Genomic DNA, 16,272 nt, shown 5'->3' with positions numbered 1-16,272 from the left:
TTTGGGAGTTTTTCCACGATAAAATTCTGGTGTTTAATTATTTAATTTCTGCCATTATATTTGCTGCTTGGAATATCTTTGATATTGCCTATTTAATCGCACAGATTGTGAAAAAATTATTTTTAATGCTTCCACTGTTAGACAGGTTCTTATTGAACCTCAGCTTATATAAAATGTCCAAAGTAATGGCAAAGAAGTTAATTTTCTTGCGGAAAAAGTTCTTGTGGAGTAAGGAAGATGATAATTATGAGTTATTATTGGTGAGGTGGGATATTGTCCAAGTCCCAAAAAAGCTAGGAGGTCTAGGAGTGGGTGATGCAGTCATTCGGAATACGACTCTCTTGTTCAAATGATGGTGGAGATTTTTGAAAAAAGATTGTCTATTATGGAAAAAAAAATTGTGTGCTCTTGTGATAATTTGAATCCAAACATTGTTCTCTCTTGTCAGCCCGTGCCAAAGAAAGGAGGCCCGTAAAAGGATATATGCTAGTTACAGATAAAGGAGCAACAGATGAGAGACAATATTATCAAAGGATTATCTTTAGAGGTAGCAGATGGTAGAAGAATTCGCTTTTGAAAAGATAATTGGCTACCATGTAGTATGCTGAAGTTAGTCTTTCCAAGGTTTTTCTCGGTTTCAAACCAAAATGGATCGGTAATAGGAGATTGTGGGTTTTGAGATGGATTAGAGTGGATATGAAATGTTTAATTGACAAAACTCTGTTCAAACCTGCAGAGTTGAATGGTAAAAGTGTAGCAAGTACCATATGAGAGGGAGGCTCTGAAAAGAGAGAAAAATGGCAACTGAGGGATGAAAAGCTTTCTTACCTTTCTCATTACTATTATCCATATATATACAAAAATATTAGACACTCTAACCCTAATAGACATACTCTATCTAACCATCTATATACACCAGAGTACCTCAGGAGTACCTAAGAAGTACCTAATTAATAAAATAAAATACTATTTAATATATAACCTCAATTACATCTCCCCTCAAGTTGGGGCACATGAAAATTGATGAGACCCAGTTTGTCATTACAAGAGAAGAACTTTTAGGTGACGTGACTTGGTTAGGATATCAGCAACTTGGTTTGTTGAAGAAACTGGAAGAAACTTAATCAGTCCTTCCTGAACTCTATCACGAATAGTATGACAATCAATCTCTATATGCTTAGTCTTTTCGTGAAAGACTGAATTAGCAGCGATTTGGAGAGTGGATTGATTGTCACAGTACATAACAATAGGACGAGAGAGAGGTATTCTAAAGTCTTTCAACAAGTAAGAGAGCCACACTCCCTCACAAGTGGCAAGAGCCATGGCTCTATATTCAGCTTCAGCCGAAGAGCGAGCTACGGTGTGTTGCTTCTTACTTCGCCAAGAAATCAATGACTTTCCAAGAAAGAAACAAAATCCAGATACTGAAAGTCTAGTGTCTGGACAAGCTCCCCAATCTGAGTCAGAGAAGGCAGTGAGTGTGAGATTGTTGGAGGTGGAAAATAATACTCCCTTAGCCGGAGCACCTTTAAGATATCGAAGTACATGTAGAACGGCTTGAAAATGTTTTGTTATGGCACAATCTAAAAACTGATTGAGCTTACCACTGCGAAGCATATATCCGGCCGTGTATTGGTGAGGTAAATTAAACGTCCAATTAGCCGTCTATAAGGTGCATCATCAAGAGAAGTTTCTGAAGATTTAGATAGATGACTTGTATAATCTATTGGCGTGGAGGCTGGTTTTGCATTCATCAACCCAAACTCATCAAGCAAGTCAAGTGTATATTTGCGTTGATACATGGCAATGCCCTGCTGACTTCTAGCAATTTTCAAACCAAGAAAAAATTTTAATTCGCCAAGATCCTTAATTTTAAATTTGTTATCCAAGAGCTGTTTAATCCTTGCAATTTCTCTCCAATCATCTCCTGCTAAAACTAGGTCATCCACATAAACAAGGATACATGTGAAGCCTGAATCAGATAGTTTAGTAAATAAACAACTGTCTGATTTTGATTGAGTATATCCATCTTCAACGAGAACACAACATAACTTCTGATGCCACTGTCTACTAGCCTGTTTCAAGTCATATAACGATTTTTTCAACTTACAAACTGAACCAGCTGGCATTGCCAATCCTAATGGAGGTTTCATATACACCTCTTCTGGTAAATCTCCATGGAGAAAAGCAGAATTGACGTCCAACTGGTGGACATACCATCCTTTAGTAGCAGCAATAGCCAAAAGCATTCTTAAAGTAGTGAGTTTGATAACTGGACTAAAGGTATCAAAGTAGTCAAAACCTGCCGTTTGAGTGAAGCCTCTTGCTAGGGGTGTGCACGGCCCGGCCCGGCCCGAAGACCCGGCCCGGTCCCGAGCACTTTAGGGGCTAATTTGATGTGATTTCATCGGGTCTAGGGCCGGGTATGGGTCTCAAAAGTAGACCCGGTCATTATTTCGGGTCGGGTCCGGGCCATAGCTCGGGTCACCCGAAATCGGCCCGATGGCCCGGTCATCATACACAATTAATATTTTGTGTTATTAGTGATGGATGATGGCTATTATTATGTGAAATTTAAGTATTGTAAACCTTAATATTTTGTGTTATTAGTCATTATATATAAGACTATAAGTTAATGTTTTATGTTTAAAATGCATAAGACTTTAGACTAATGCATAATTTTGTGTTATTTGTATTGATTTAAATATTTGGTGTTATTAGGCAATATTAGTATTGATTATGGTTATACTTTAATTTTAGAGAAGAGCTACTTCTTATTATATTTTTCTAAGTGAATTTTACCATGTCAAATAATGGTTGGAGTCTTGGAAATTTGGATATTTTTACATGCTAACTTACAAGAAGGTATCAAGGTAATATAATGTTAACGGCCCGGTTTTCACCCGGTTTTTACCCGGTATAATCGTGGCCCGAAAGTGTATAGGTTTCATCGGGTCTAGGGTCGGGTTCGGGTCTAACAAATAGGCCCGGTATATATTTTGGATCGGGTCTGGGTCACATCAAACCCGGTTTCACCCGGCCCATGCACACCCCTACCTCTTGCAACGAGCCTTGCCTTGTAGCGTTCTACCTCACCATTGGGTTTGAACTTGATTTTGAAAATCCATTTGCAACTGATTGCCTTCTTTCCAAAAGGAAGAGAATTCAGTTTCCATGTTTTATTCTCCTCAAGAGCATTCAATTCAGCACTTATTGCCTTATGCCAGCAATCATAGAGGATGGCCTCTTCATAACTTCTTGGTTTTGTGGTGGAGGATATAGTAGCTGAAAAAGTTTTATGCCTTATTGAAAATGTGTTGTAAGATACATAGTCAAAGATTGGATACTTCATTTCAAAGGAAGTTGGAGATTGCTGAGCCAAAACATTGACCTGCATGCAATGATACTCTTGCAAATAGGATGGCTGTTTTCTTTGCCTGCATGATCTTCTAAGTTCATTAGCATCAGATGTGCTGTTTGGATTAGTTAATGATGCAACATGATTCAAATTATTTGCTTCAAAAATGGAAGGTTGGCCAGAAGAAAAATCATGAGATGCAAGTTCAAGTGAATGAGAATTAGGAGAGGATGATGCATGAGAATTAGATGCAGGTGCATGAGGTTCAGAAACGAGAATTTCTTCATTTGAATGCAAGTCTCTTGATCTTGTGAGTGAATTATTTTTGAAATTAGAAAGAGTGTCCAAATTAAGCAATTTATTTGATGTTTCACTACTGCAAAAAGGATCTGAATGAAAATTCATTTCAAGATGAGAAGCATTAGAATTTTGTGAGTACATATTTTGAGAGTACGAATTTTTAGTGCCTAAAGATTGATCATTTGAAAAAAAATCTCTTTGAAAGGAAAATAGGATTCATAGAAAACAACATTTTGAGAAATAACAACTTCTTTGGTTTTAATATCAAGTAAAATATAGCCTTTTGTCCCTGATTTATATCTAAGAAAGACACACTTTCGTGCTCTATTATCCAATTTGTTTCGATGAGCATATAAAGTAGAAGCAAATGCTAAACAACCAAAAACCTTTAGAGATGTTAATTCTGGAATATTGCCATTAAGAATCTGATATGGGCTATGTTTAAATGTAACTTGGGGTACTCTATTAATTATGTAAATAGCATGAGCCACTGCATAATGCCAAAAATAATTTAGAAGATTAGAAGCAAATATGAGAGCCCTAGCTACATTTAGAATATCTTGATACTTTCTTTCAACAATTCCATTTTGTTGTGGTGTTTCCACACAATTTCTTTGATGTAAAATTCCTTTCTTTTGATAGAAAGAAGTCATCAAAAAATTTCTGGCCATTATCAGTTCTAATAGCTTTTACCATGATTCACTTTTGTGTATAAATCATTTCAACAAAATTCTCTAAAAGAGATTGAGTTTCAGATTTATTTTTCATAAAGAAAATCCAAGTAAACCTACTCCTATCCTCAACAATGGTTAAAAAATATCTATGGCCAGAAGTAGATGGTGTGGCAATAGACCCCCAAATGTCAGCATGAATCAAATCAAAAGGAAATTCATATTTACTCAAACTATTCGAAAAAGGTAGCCTCTTTTGTTTTGCAAAATGACATGGATCACATGGTACATCATTGTTTGGACATGAGATGAATGGATGCATTTTTTGTAATTGTTGTAATCTACTAAAAGATATATGGCCTAACCTATAATGCCAAAAAACACTCTGTGAAGTGTGTGAAGTGTCCTGTTCTTCTGTCATAATATTCAAAATCTTTTCTTCTAATTTGCTAAAGTTAACAGCCATCTTTGCTTGAGTATTCATTGTATACAGCCCTCACTTTTGATCAGTAATTTCAATCATCCTCAAGGTAGGCCGCTCCTGAATCTCACAATTATGAGCATTGAACATAAAACAACAAGATAAGGCATTAGTAACTTTTGAAATAGAAATGAGATTACATTTAAAACTTGGTACATATAGAACCTCAGTCAAATAAAAATCAGCTGAGAAGAAAATTGTTCCACATAAGGTTGTAAAAGTTTGTGAACCATTTGGCATGATAATTTTAACTGGATTAATATATTTAATAGAATAAAAATGTTTAAGACTAAAACAAATGTGAGATGTTGCTCCCGTATCTAAAATCCAATCTTGAGAATTCAATTCAAAACTGGAAAGAGAAATGAGATGAAATATACCGGCTGAAGGAGCATGAATGGTTGCCAAATTTTCATCATGAAGAGGTTCTTTATGTTGCTGGAATAGTGCAATAAGTGCTTCTTTCTGTCTATCCGAGAATATCCCATCCAAACTGATCTTGCCTTCATTTTGGATAACTGTGGGGTTGCATTATGCATTACTCGCAACTACCACTGAGTTCACTGAATTAGCTGAAAGAGGTACTCCATTAGAGTGATTTGGTTGCAGATGTGGTTGAAAGTCATGCTTCTGGTAACATGTATCCACCAAGTGACCTTGTTTTCCACAATAAGAGCAAAGTTTGGGAGCTCCTCTAGTAGTACCTCTGCCACCTTTGCCACGCCCTCTTCCTCTTTCTCTGACATTATTGGCCCCGAATTGGCCTTTTTCACCTCCAGTATTGACAAATTTGACACTGCCTTGGTTAATCTGGTATAGCTCTCTTTCACCTATAGATTTAGTGTAAACATCATTCACTAACATTCTAGAATCTGGTTCAATGAGATGCATCATTTGTCTCTCTTGTTGAAGAAGTAGAGAAAAAATAATATTCACATCTGGAAGGGGCTTAAGCAACATAATATGGGAGTGCACACTTGCATATTGGTCATTTAAACCTCTAAGAAAACGAATCATATAAGACTGCAACCTATATTGCCTCATTATGTCTAATCCACAGCTACAATTACTCAAGCAAGCACAAGTTGGTATGGGCCTGAATTCGTCTATTTCCTCCCAGATCCCTTTCAGTTTTGTATAGTAAGAGGTGATGGATAACTTACCTTGCTTTGTGCTGAACAGATCTTCCTCAAGCTTAGCAATCCAAAATAGATCACCCTCATAAAATCGATGTTTGAGGTCCTTCCACAGTTCGTGTGCATTGTCACACCACAGTACACTCTGCAAAATTTCTGGACTCAATGATCCATGTAGCCATGATAGCACAAACGTGTTGCAACGGTCCCAAGCATCATACGAATCATCTGTTGGAGCTGGTTTGAGTAATGTGCCATCAATGAATCTAATTTTATTCTTCGATTTTAAACAGATCCACAAAGATCTGGACCAGGTGTGGTAGTTCAATGTGGTCAGTGGAGTGGTTGTGAGAGTGATTCCAGGTGTCTCACTTGGGTGAAGGTAGTAACAACTTGAAGGATCTTGAAGAAGGTTGGTGTTAGATCTAGAAGTGGCTTGGAAAGCTTAAAACTGAGCCATCATCTTTGCAAAGTTCTGAAAATCTGCTGCAGTGAAATTTTGCGTATTTGGATTCATCACCTCTGCCTCATTCGTTGCCATTGATGAATAAATCGGACAGATCTACCTTTTACGAGCTACTCTAACTACAAGTTCTCATATGTGGTGAAAGATTCACACTTTGTTGCAGGCTCCACGCTCACTGCACCATGACAAAATTCTGTTCAAACCTGCAGAGTTGAATGATAAAATAGTGTAGCAAGTACCATATGAGAGGGAGGCTCTGAAAAGAGAGAAAAATGGCAACTGAGGGATGAAAAGCTTTCTTACCTTTCTCATTACTATTATCCATATATATACAAGAATATTAGACACTCTAACCCTAATAGACATACTCTATCTAACCATCTATATACACCAGAGTACCTCAAGAGTATCTAAGAAGTACCTAATTAATAAAATAAAATACTATTTACTATATAACCTCAATTACATTAATGGAGAAGACAATTATTCTAATGGGAGTTGGAGTTAGTTAATCAACTCCATGGAGTCCTTCAATCAGTTATATTAACACATGGAAAAGAGGATCGACTAGTGTGAAAATTTGATAAATTAGGGGTCTATTCTACTACCTCCTTTGTGCAGATTTTGCAGGCTGAACTATTACCAGAGGATATTACAAGTTACGATTTTACTAGTTCTATTTGGAAGGCTTGGTCTCACCACGAATTAAGTTTTTTTTACTTAGTTTGTGTTAGTAGGCAGAGTCGATACTAAGGAGATTAAGTAAATTTGGTGTCATTGATCAAAATGATAGTATTTGTGTTTTATGTAAACAAGATATTAAAAATGATTACCACTTGTTTATTGGTTATGAGTTTATTTGGCAGATATGGTGTGCTTGGTTGTGTGCCTATAATAAACTATGGTGTATTCTAAGTTCAATTAAGCAACATTTTAAGAGTTGGACAGGTGCACCTGTAAGAAAGAAAGAACACAGGTGGTTGATTTTTTTATTTTTTTTTTGCTATCATTTGGAACATTTGGTTGGAAAGGAATGACAGAATCTTCAAGAATAAAAAAATAGGTGTTGCGGAAGTAGTCAACAGGTTGATCAGGAGTTATAAAGAATGGAGTAATATTTGATTCTTTGAGTTGTTGATGATATTGTCGGAGATAATTAGGGATTAGTTTATTTTATCTAATACTTTTATATTAATGCTCCACTTTGATGTGTTGAATTTTTTGTTTCAAAAAAAAAAAAATCTTGTAGTCAATTAGTATTGTTTAGTGGTCCATTAGCATGACAAATGGCGTTGAGTAATAATGTGACTCCATTATATGCACAATTTTTTTTAATGGAACTGAAAGTGAGCAGCACTTCAATTAGTTTAGAGAAATTGATCAATAATTCAACTAGAAATGGACGCATAAGGAGGGATGAGGGATGAGTATGATTGATCATTACTATTGTCAATTGGAATTTAGCATCACCAATTTAAAAAAATCTTAGAGTCGTAAAGTGAAATGAGTGATCACACTATTCCAATTAATCAAAACCAAAAAGCACGATCAATATTTTTCTTCTCTTGCCCAAAATGCACGCAAAAATGATCAAAACACCATCCTAGTTGGTGCTTAAGTTCTAATTTAAATTTCATAAGCAAATTTCATTTAATTTAATTTCAATTAAGCTAAGTATTATATTGCTACAAACACACTTTCGAATAAAATAGAGTTGAAGCTAAGCATTAGACTATAATCTACAGAAAAACATTAAAAGTGAAAAAAATTGCTAAGAGAGTTTCGTTTCAAAAAGATGCAGTATATTGGTTGATTCTTTTCTGCTTTGTTCCTTCATTTGGTGCAAGCTAGAAAAAATGGTATTCATAGTAAAAGCATCTCTTGAGTTGTATGCTTCAAGCACACCTCCCTTTCCCTCTCTCTTTACACTGATTTATTGTGCTGTTTTCATAGTCATGTACTGTGTTGTTAAGATACATGATTATTGGTCTTTGCTGAGCTTTATTCAGTTCTTTATGACTCAATAACTGCTTAATTCATTTTGATTTTCTATATTTTACATAATAATTTTGAAAATGACATGAATGGCCACATTTTTTCTTGCTCAAAATGTACGCCAATATTTCTAGCTACTTCTCATAATTCAGAACTGTTGCAAGTGGCGTAAGAAGCACTGCACAAGTATCAAATAATTTTTGAGAAAATTATGTAATGGACTTGTATCAAAACCCTACAGAATGGTAATGGTGGACTTTATATGTCCCTCACAAAATGATAAATCGTGTTAAAGACAAATGTTTTCTATTATTCTAAGAAAAAGTTATTTTATTTCCCTTAGATAATATTAAAATTAAAGCACCAATGCAAAGATATCTGAACTCTCTTCCTATATAAGCCACAGTAAGTTTACTTAGAGTCAATGATATGAAACAAATTAAAGAGAAAAAATTAAGTCTATCGATAGAATTTCTCTGCATATGCTTTGAACTTTGAAAGGGTCTGTGGAAACGCACTTATGAGTATGACTTATCATCACTATTGTCTATTGGAATTTTAGCATCACCGTCACTAATTCACTATAAAAACCGATTAGTGTCCAAAACATTTCATCCATTGAAACCAACTACGATACAAACGACATCAATGGGGTTGTTGTGTTCTCTTGCTTTCTCCATACAGTTTCTTCTTCTCTTCTCATCCTTCCTCTTCACAAACAGTTTATCTTTGAATCATTCAACTGCTACTCATCATCATGAGTGCCATCAACATGAAAGCAATGCCTTGCTGAGCTTTAAACAAAACTTCATCATAAGTAAGTCTGCTTCCTATAATCCTTTGAGTTATCCTAAAACTCTTTCTTGGATTCCAACCACAGATTGCTGCTCCTGGGATGGCATTGAATGCGACGAGCTCACATGTCATGTGATCGGCATTGATCTTAGTAGCAGCCAACTCTATGGTTCCATGGATCCCAATAGCACCCTTTTCTCACTTGTGCATCTTCAAAGCCTTGATCTTTCGGATAATGACTTCAATCACTCTCAAATTCCTGCCAAGATAGGTGATCTTTCACAGCTAAGACATCTAAGTCTTTCTCATGGCAATGAAAACACATTCTCTGGTGAAGTTCCACCTCAAGTTTCACAATTGTCCAACTTGTTGTCCCTTGATCTTCACAGCTATCCTCTTGAGCCGCTTCCATATGATCTAATCAACAATTTGCAACTCAAGGCATCCACTCTCACAAGCTTAACCCAAAACACAACTAGACTTGAACACCTTCGTCTTGATTTTGTGACCATTTCATCATCTTTACCTCATACTCTCACAAACCTTACGTCTTTGCAAATGCTTTCTCTTTTCAGTTGTGACCTGCATGGTGAATTTCCAGTTGGTATATTCCATCTTCCAAACTTAGCAGTCTTGAATTTGGGACAAAACCAAAATCTTAGGGGTAGGTTGCCTAATTTTTTCTCAAGCTCATTTGTCAACATCCGAGACACAAGCTTTTACGGTACACTTCCAACATCTATTGAAAACCTCACTTCTTTGAATTGGTTTTCGATTTCAAGTTGCAGTTTTTATGGGGCCATTCCTTCTTCGCTTGGCAACCTCACCCAACTTGCCCTCTTAGATCTTAGCAATAATGGCTTTGAAGGTGAAATCCCTCACTCTCTTTTTAGACTTGAAAATCTTGAATATTTGTCTCTCTCGTATAATTTCTTAGAAGGACAACTAGCACTTGACATGTTTTTGAAGCTAACAAGGCTTAATGATCTTGAGTTATCTCACAACAAATTGTCTTTGTTCTCACAAAATAGGGCTGTCAATGAGACAATCCTTCCTCCAATTCAGTGGTTAGGATTGAGTCGGTGCAATTTAAATGGAGAAATTCCAACTTGGATAATGAATCTAACCACTTTAAATCACCTGGATCTTCATGAAAATAATCTTCAAGGTGAAATTCCATATTTCCTCTTCATATTAGAGAATCTTACAGGTCTTGATCTAAATGGTAATGTGTTGGAAGGACAGATCGAGCTTGAAATGCTTTCAAAGCTCAAAAAGCTTACTTTACTTGGTTTAGGCGGAGGCAACAAGTTGTATTTTCTTGAGGGGAAGAACACTTCCAATGTAACATTTCCTTCTCAAATTCAATTTTTGGATTTAAGTTCATGCAACTTAGTTCATTTTCCCAATTTCATTCAACACTTGCAAGAGTTGACTGATCTTTCCATATCACACAATAGGATAAAGACAATACCGAGTTGGATGTGGAATAAAACAACTCTTCAGAGTTTGGTTATTTCCAACAACCTATTGATGGGAGAAATACCCCCCTCCATATGCAACCTGCAATCACTTGGGTGTCTTGATTTATCTTCCAACAATTTAGTTGGCATGATTCCATCATGTATAGGAAGCTTTAGCCGATCTCTTCACATTTTGAGTCTCGCAAGAAACAAATTGATAGGTAATATTCCTCAAAATTATGCTAAAGAAAATGCACTTCAGTTGATTGATTTTAGCTCAAACAAGTTGTGTGGTCAATTACCAAGATCATTTGTCAATTGCAGAATGCTAGAGCTTCTTGACGTAAGTCATAACCATTTCAATGATTCATTTCCTTTTTGGTTAGGATCTCTCCCTAATTTAAAGCTTATTTTTTTACGTGATAATAAATTTCACGGAGCTATAAAGTGTCCATTAAAATGCACATTTCCTCAGCTTCGTATCATTGATGTTTCTCAAAATGATTTTTCTGGAGAATTGTCATCAGAAATAATCAAGACTTTCAAATCGATGACACTTTCCAACACAAGCCACCAAGTACAGTTCAAGGACGACGTTTATCTGTTGCAACATTCTTCGGTTGATATTAGTTTGTTTGTATTTCCAATGCATAACAAAGGGGTTGTCATGGAGTATCTTGGGCGTCAATACTTTCATTACATGATTGCCATTGATCTTTCATGTAACAAAATTTTCGGTGAGATTCCAGATATCATGGGAAGTTTGAATGGTCTTGTTGTGCTCAACTTGTCCAATAACATGTTTACTGGCAGCATCCCATCTTCCTTCGGAAAGCTTTCAAATCTTGAAGCGTTGGACCTTTCTTCCAATAGCCTGTCAGGGGAAATCCCCCAACAACTCACAGAGTTAACATTTTTGGAATTCTTCAATGTGTCTTTCAACAATCTCTCAGGTCCAATACCAGAAAATGGGCAACTTTCCACTTTTCAAGATAATTCATTTGAGGGAAACAAAGGTTTATGCGGGTTTCAATTGCTGAACAAATGTGAAGATCGTTCTAAGCTTCCACTACCACCAACACCTGATGGTGATCAAGACTCTGAGTCAGGATCTTTCTTTGAATTTAATTGGATGGTTATTCTAATTGGATATGGGGGTGGCCTTGTTGCTGGGTTAGCACTGGGAAATGCTTTTGCTGGAGATGTTTTTAGGTTGATGAAGAGGATCTTTTAATTCATAAGTCTAGATATTGGTTTTTTCATGTGTGTAATCTTAGACTATTTTCATTTTTGTGTTTGCGTTTGAAGTTATTGTGTTCCTTTTATGTAAGAGTCTGCTATGTGTATACCCAAATAAAAGTAGGCAAGTGAAAAAGATAAAATATAGTCTGTTATATATCTATTTTGTTTTGCTATTTTTGATATAAGAAAAGTCGTACATTGTGTTCTTTGCTTACATAATCCATTTTCCTTTGCATTCTCTCTCTCATGCTTATGCCAAAACAGGAAAACTTGTAAAAGGTAAAGACTAAAGAGAAGCAATTTTTTTTTTTCAAAAAAAGTATTCGCGATATGAATAAAAGCTTAAGTAGGATCAATTTAAATGCTAAATGTGAGAGAAGAAAAAAAAATATTATTATAGAAATATAGATGGATGGAGAATAGTTGGATGGAGAAGTGTTTGAGAGTTTAGTAGTACTTGAGTCTCAGGTTTAAGGTGTTGGGAGTATTGGTGTGAAGGCTTCAACCATTTTATGTAATTACTTACATCAAAGTTGGTGACAATATTAATTCCTCTGTACTCAATTGCTTTTATGTCATAGGTTCGTGCTGCTTCCTCTTGTGTGCCTGGTGCCTACATTAGTTAACAAAATGTTACTTCCAATTTTCCTTTTAGAGGTTGGTTGAACTTGGTTTTCAAAATTGCAAATGTGTTTCTTCTGTAATCCTCAGAATTTTAAATGAACCTTTAAGACCTGAAATTATTTCATAAATAATTTTATTTTATAGTCAGTCAACTGTTAGTCAACTTGGTGTTGGCCAGTGATGTGAGATGCTACATTGTATGCTAACATGTTAGCTGATATGGCACATCAACAAAACTGTTGTTGTTAACCGATCAAAGACTAAAATGACTAAGGAAATATAATTTTAGGGATTAAGTAGTAAATTTGAAAATTAAGAGACTTAAGCACGCTTGAAACTTTGAGTGAGCAAATTGAGCCTTTGTTGAGTTGTGTTGATTTTAACATGCTGTATGTATGTTCCAAGGTAAGGATATTTGTTTCCAAGAACTCTTCCATTCTGATGACGCCTGCAGAACATTGACAAAGCATTAGTGATTCATATACAACCCCAAAATGCACATTTGTGCTGTGTTCATAAAGACTACCACTACTCTTTGTGCAATAACTTTATTAAAAGAAATTCATATAATGTGTTCTTTGCTTTTGTGCATTCCTTCTATTTATGTTTTATATTGAGAATTATTTCATATAGGTTGCTTTTGGATACTCAAACATAAGTACAAGATAGCTATATATAATTAATCTCCACTATTAATAAATACAAAACGTATGAGTTTTTTTTTTTGGGAAATAAAAATTTTGTGTATATCTCTATATTCACAACAAAAGGAATTTAATTTCTATATTTCTGTATTTGTCTTAAAGATAATATTCAGGTGCAACAATAGTGTTCCTTTTTTCACATTCGAATAAAAAATTGCTGAGAGTTTCTTTTCAAAACGATGCAGTATTTTGGTTGATTCTTTCCTGCTTTGTTCTTTCATTCGGTCTTTGGTGCAAGCTAGGAAAAACGGTGTTCATAGTAGAATCATCCCTTGAGTTGTAAGCTTCAAGTACACCTCCCTTTCCCTCTCTCTCTCTTATATATTCTTGGATTTCTTCAATGTGTCTTTCAATAATTTCTCAAGTCCAATATCAGAAAATAGACAATTTTCCACATCTGGAAATAATCCATTTGAGAGAAACTATTTGTGCGGAATTCAACTGGTGAAGAAATGTGAAGATCGTTCAAAGCTTCCGCTACCAACACCTGATGATAATCAAGACTTTGAATTTAACTGGTGAGTATTCTAATTGCAGGGATAGCGTCGGGAAATACTTTTACTCCAGATGTTGTTAGGTTGCTAAAACAGATCATTTAATATATAAAGTTAACGGTTTATCCTTGTAAATTAAGTGTACAGAAAAATATATAAAGTTTTTGCAATAATATATGATGAGTTTGGAAAACTCTAATTTAACAAGGTTTTCCATGTCTCTTATTTCGGAACACATCGCAGTATACTGTTTCTGATATTTATCAGCAGAAGCCTTCGTATTCAGGAGCTGAGATTCATATTCTTCTAGCTGCTTTTCAAGTAAAGACACCTGATCTGAATTGCCGCTCTCAAGCCTAGCTCTGAGCTCAGATTCTCTCTGATTTAAACCATTCAAATTGAATTGAGAAATCTGGAGCTTGCCTAACAGGTCTACGGAAATTCCCATCAAGATCTCACGTGCATTGTCTGCCTCAAACCATCTTTCACAAACATCAGCAGCTTCTTCCTCCGCATGAATTAGCTCTTGCTCTAAAGAAGCTATCCTAAGCTTTAGCGTTTCTTCGATTTGTCTTGACTTATTGATATTCTTCTCAAGATCCATTTCATTTGCTAAAGATTTCTCCAACATCCTCAGAATATGTCTTTGTTGCTCAATTGTTTGCATATTTATTCCTGTTTTGACATCCGAAGAGTGATCATCCTCTGGGATTTTCACACCCTCTTCAGCATTACCTGTTCCATGGAAATCAATACAAAAAATATACATCAGAAACGGATATATTATATAAAAAAAAAAATTATTCTTATTGGTCACTGACACATTCATGAAGAAGTAGCAAGTTTGAGCCAATCAGTTCGATGGTTTTAATGCTTCTTCTTAATTCTTTATTTTGACAAAATAATAATCAACCAAATTAATTCATGAGGAATTCCCTCTGAAATTGTACAAACAACTTCATATGGAAATTGAAGTGGATCCCTTATAAGGAAGGAGACAAAAATATGAAGGAAAAAATCCTAACCACTTCAAAACAACCACAATTTCTATAAATACATAAGTCAATTAATAAATGTGTAAACAACCAATAAGGAAGAATAGAAACAAAATCAATCAATAAGATTCTCTATCATTACCACTTTCTTCTCTCTTATAAGAAGACAAAGTCCTCTGGAAATTAGTAGATTGCTTCTTAATCTAAATGCTGTTGGTAGAAGACACAAACTCCTCAGCTTCAGCAATCTCAGCATAAAGGGTCCCCAAGAACACACCCAATTCCCTCACCTCAGAATCCAACACTCCACACAATAGATCAAACTCAAGCCCCTTCTCAGCACATTCCATGTCCATTACCATTCCATCAATGCCATTTTTTTCCAAAATCATTGTCTCCAATTCACACTCAAGGGTCTCCAAGTTCATCACAAAGATGCCCAAGTTTGTAACTTTCTCTGAGAAACATGCAAGATTCAGCTCCAGCCTCGTCAGCATTGTGGAAACAATAAAATCTATATCATAATCATCTTCTCCACTATGAATATCCATGGTTCTAAAAAAGGAACACTCCAAAAACTTGTTGTTCTTCTCCCGGAACCTGAGTTCCAACTCAAAAACCCAATAAAAATGTCAGATTTTGAAGCCACATAGTGAAAATTTGTTGAATTCGGGAAGGGACGAAAATAGAATAAATAAACAAATTGGGAGAAAAATTTGAATGACAAATTTTTAGAACTGAGTCTATTGAATGGAGTAGAACTATACCGATTGAAAAGTGCAAGAAACGGGGGGATTCGGAGATAGAAAGTTAGTGGATTTCGATGGAAAACATGAATTTTGGAAGATTCACAGTACGGTTAATCCCTAACTGCAAAATCAAAGACAGAAGCACGAATACAGTGCACTTCTAAAACGCAGCGTTTTGCTTTTGAAAATGTTTTTTTTTCCCTCTTTAATTTAGTATACTATACATTTTCAAAAAAAAAAAAATGGTTCAACAAAAACGTCAATCTATAATTATTAATTACAAGGTTTTTTTTTGCCAATGAGTTATAGTTTAAATGGTATATGATACCGTATATATATACATATTGGTTTAAAAAAATCATATTTTTACGATGAAGTAATGTCATTTTTATTTATTATTTCAACAACCATATCATATAAATACTATGTCTTATCATCAATTATATTTTATTTTATATAATCAATTTGTTTATAAAAAAATATTCTTTTATTTTTTTATTTATTTTCATTCTATTTATATGTTTGCATATATTAATATTATTTTCATTAACCTTGGAATTCTAATTTCCTAACTCTTGCGTTTTTTTGTAAATAATTAAAAAAAATGAATAAATGAAAATTAAAAAAACATATAAAAATGTTACATTAAATTTAAAAAATTTTTGACAATTAATATAAGAGATTAAGAAATAAAGAATAGTAAGAGTCTTAATATGTATAAATGGTAGAATTTAAATATTTGTAACTGAAATTTTTTATAATTATCATTATTATGACACTTTTAATGTATATTTATTAT

At 34.8% G+C, this 16,272-nt stretch overlaps 3 protein-coding genes across 4 annotated transcripts; 1 reads left to right on the top strand and 2 right to left on the bottom strand.

The window, feature by feature from the left end:
* Nucleotides 1–1,041: 1,041 nt before the first annotated feature.
* Nucleotides 1,042–6,737, bottom strand: LOC112743319 (uncharacterized). Its single transcript, XM_072216012.1, has 9 exons — nt 6,716–6,737; nt 6,564–6,615; nt 5,974–6,371; nt 5,515–5,640; nt 5,191–5,328; nt 3,974–4,148; nt 3,058–3,734; nt 1,652–2,272; nt 1,042–1,526 (listed from the first exon to the last, which is right to left on the bottom strand). The coding sequence occupies exons 1-9, from the start codon at nt 6,735–6,737 to the stop codon at nt 1,042–1,044; spliced, it is 2,694 nt and encodes an 897-aa protein (XP_072072113.1).
* A 2,099-nt stretch (nt 6,738–8,836) lies between these two features.
* Nucleotides 8,837–12,121, top strand: LOC112744454 (receptor-like protein 6). Of its 2 annotated transcripts, none has more exons than XM_072215159.1 (2): nt 8,837–10,070; nt 11,193–12,121. In XM_072215159.1, the coding sequence occupies exons 1-2, from the start codon at nt 9,056–9,058 to the stop codon at nt 11,897–11,899; spliced, it is 1,722 nt and encodes a 573-aa protein (XP_072071260.1). In that variant the 5' UTR covers nt 8,837–9,055; the 3' UTR covers nt 11,900–12,121. The 2 variants fall into 2 exon arrangements, with proteins under 2 accessions (XP_072071260.1, XP_072071259.1); XM_072215158.1 differs by having other exon boundaries at nt 8,837–10,886.
* A 1,684-nt stretch (nt 12,122–13,805) lies between these two features.
* On the bottom strand, nt 13,806–15,612 carry LOC112743318 (WPP domain-interacting tail-anchored protein 1-like). The gene is made up of 2 exons (XM_029292551.2): nt 14,936–15,612; nt 13,806–14,464 (listed from the first exon to the last, which is right to left on the bottom strand). The coding sequence occupies exons 1-2, from the start codon at nt 15,273–15,275 to the stop codon at nt 13,827–13,829; spliced, it is 978 nt and encodes a 325-aa protein (XP_029148384.1). The 5' UTR covers nt 15,276–15,612; the 3' UTR covers nt 13,806–13,826.
* Nucleotides 15,613–16,272: the final 660 nt, after the last annotated feature.

Source organism: Arachis hypogaea, chromosome 14 (assembly GCF_003086295.3).
Source record: "Arachis hypogaea cultivar Tifrunner chromosome 14, arahy.Tifrunner.gnm2.J5K5, whole genome shotgun sequence".
Lineage (NCBI taxonomy): Eukaryota > Viridiplantae > Streptophyta > Magnoliopsida > Fabales > Fabaceae > Arachis > Arachis hypogaea.
This window is presented reverse-complemented; position numbering and strand designations above follow the sequence as displayed.

Bases quoted from the DNA above. Each gene is read 5' to 3' on its own strand.
- LOC112743319 (XM_072216012.1), bottom strand. From the start codon at position 6,737: ATGGATAATAGTAATGAGAAAG. The intron at 6,616-6,715 runs GTAAGAAAGCTT...TCAACTCTGCAG, and splicing joins GGATAATAGTAATGAGAAAG to GTTTGAACAGAATTTTGTCA. The intron at 4,149-5,190 runs GTATATTTCATC...GGCATTATGCAG, and splicing joins CATTCATGCTCCTTCAGCCG to TGGCTCATGCTATTTACATA.
- LOC112744454 (XM_072215158.1), top strand. From the start codon at position 9,056: ATGGGGTTGTTGTGTTCTCTTGCTTTCTCCATACAGTTTCTTCTTCTC. The intron at 10,887-11,192 runs GTAATATTCCTC...AATTGTCATCAG, and splicing joins CGCAAGAAACAAATTGATAG to AAATAATCAAGACTTTCAAA.
- LOC112743318 (XM_029292551.2), bottom strand. From the start codon at position 15,275: ATGGATATTCATAGTGGAGAAGATGATTATGATATAGATTTTATTGTT. The intron at 14,465-14,935 runs GCATTTAGATTA...TCCATGGAACAG, and splicing joins GTTTGTGTCTTCTACCAACA to GTAATGCTGAAGAGGGTGTG.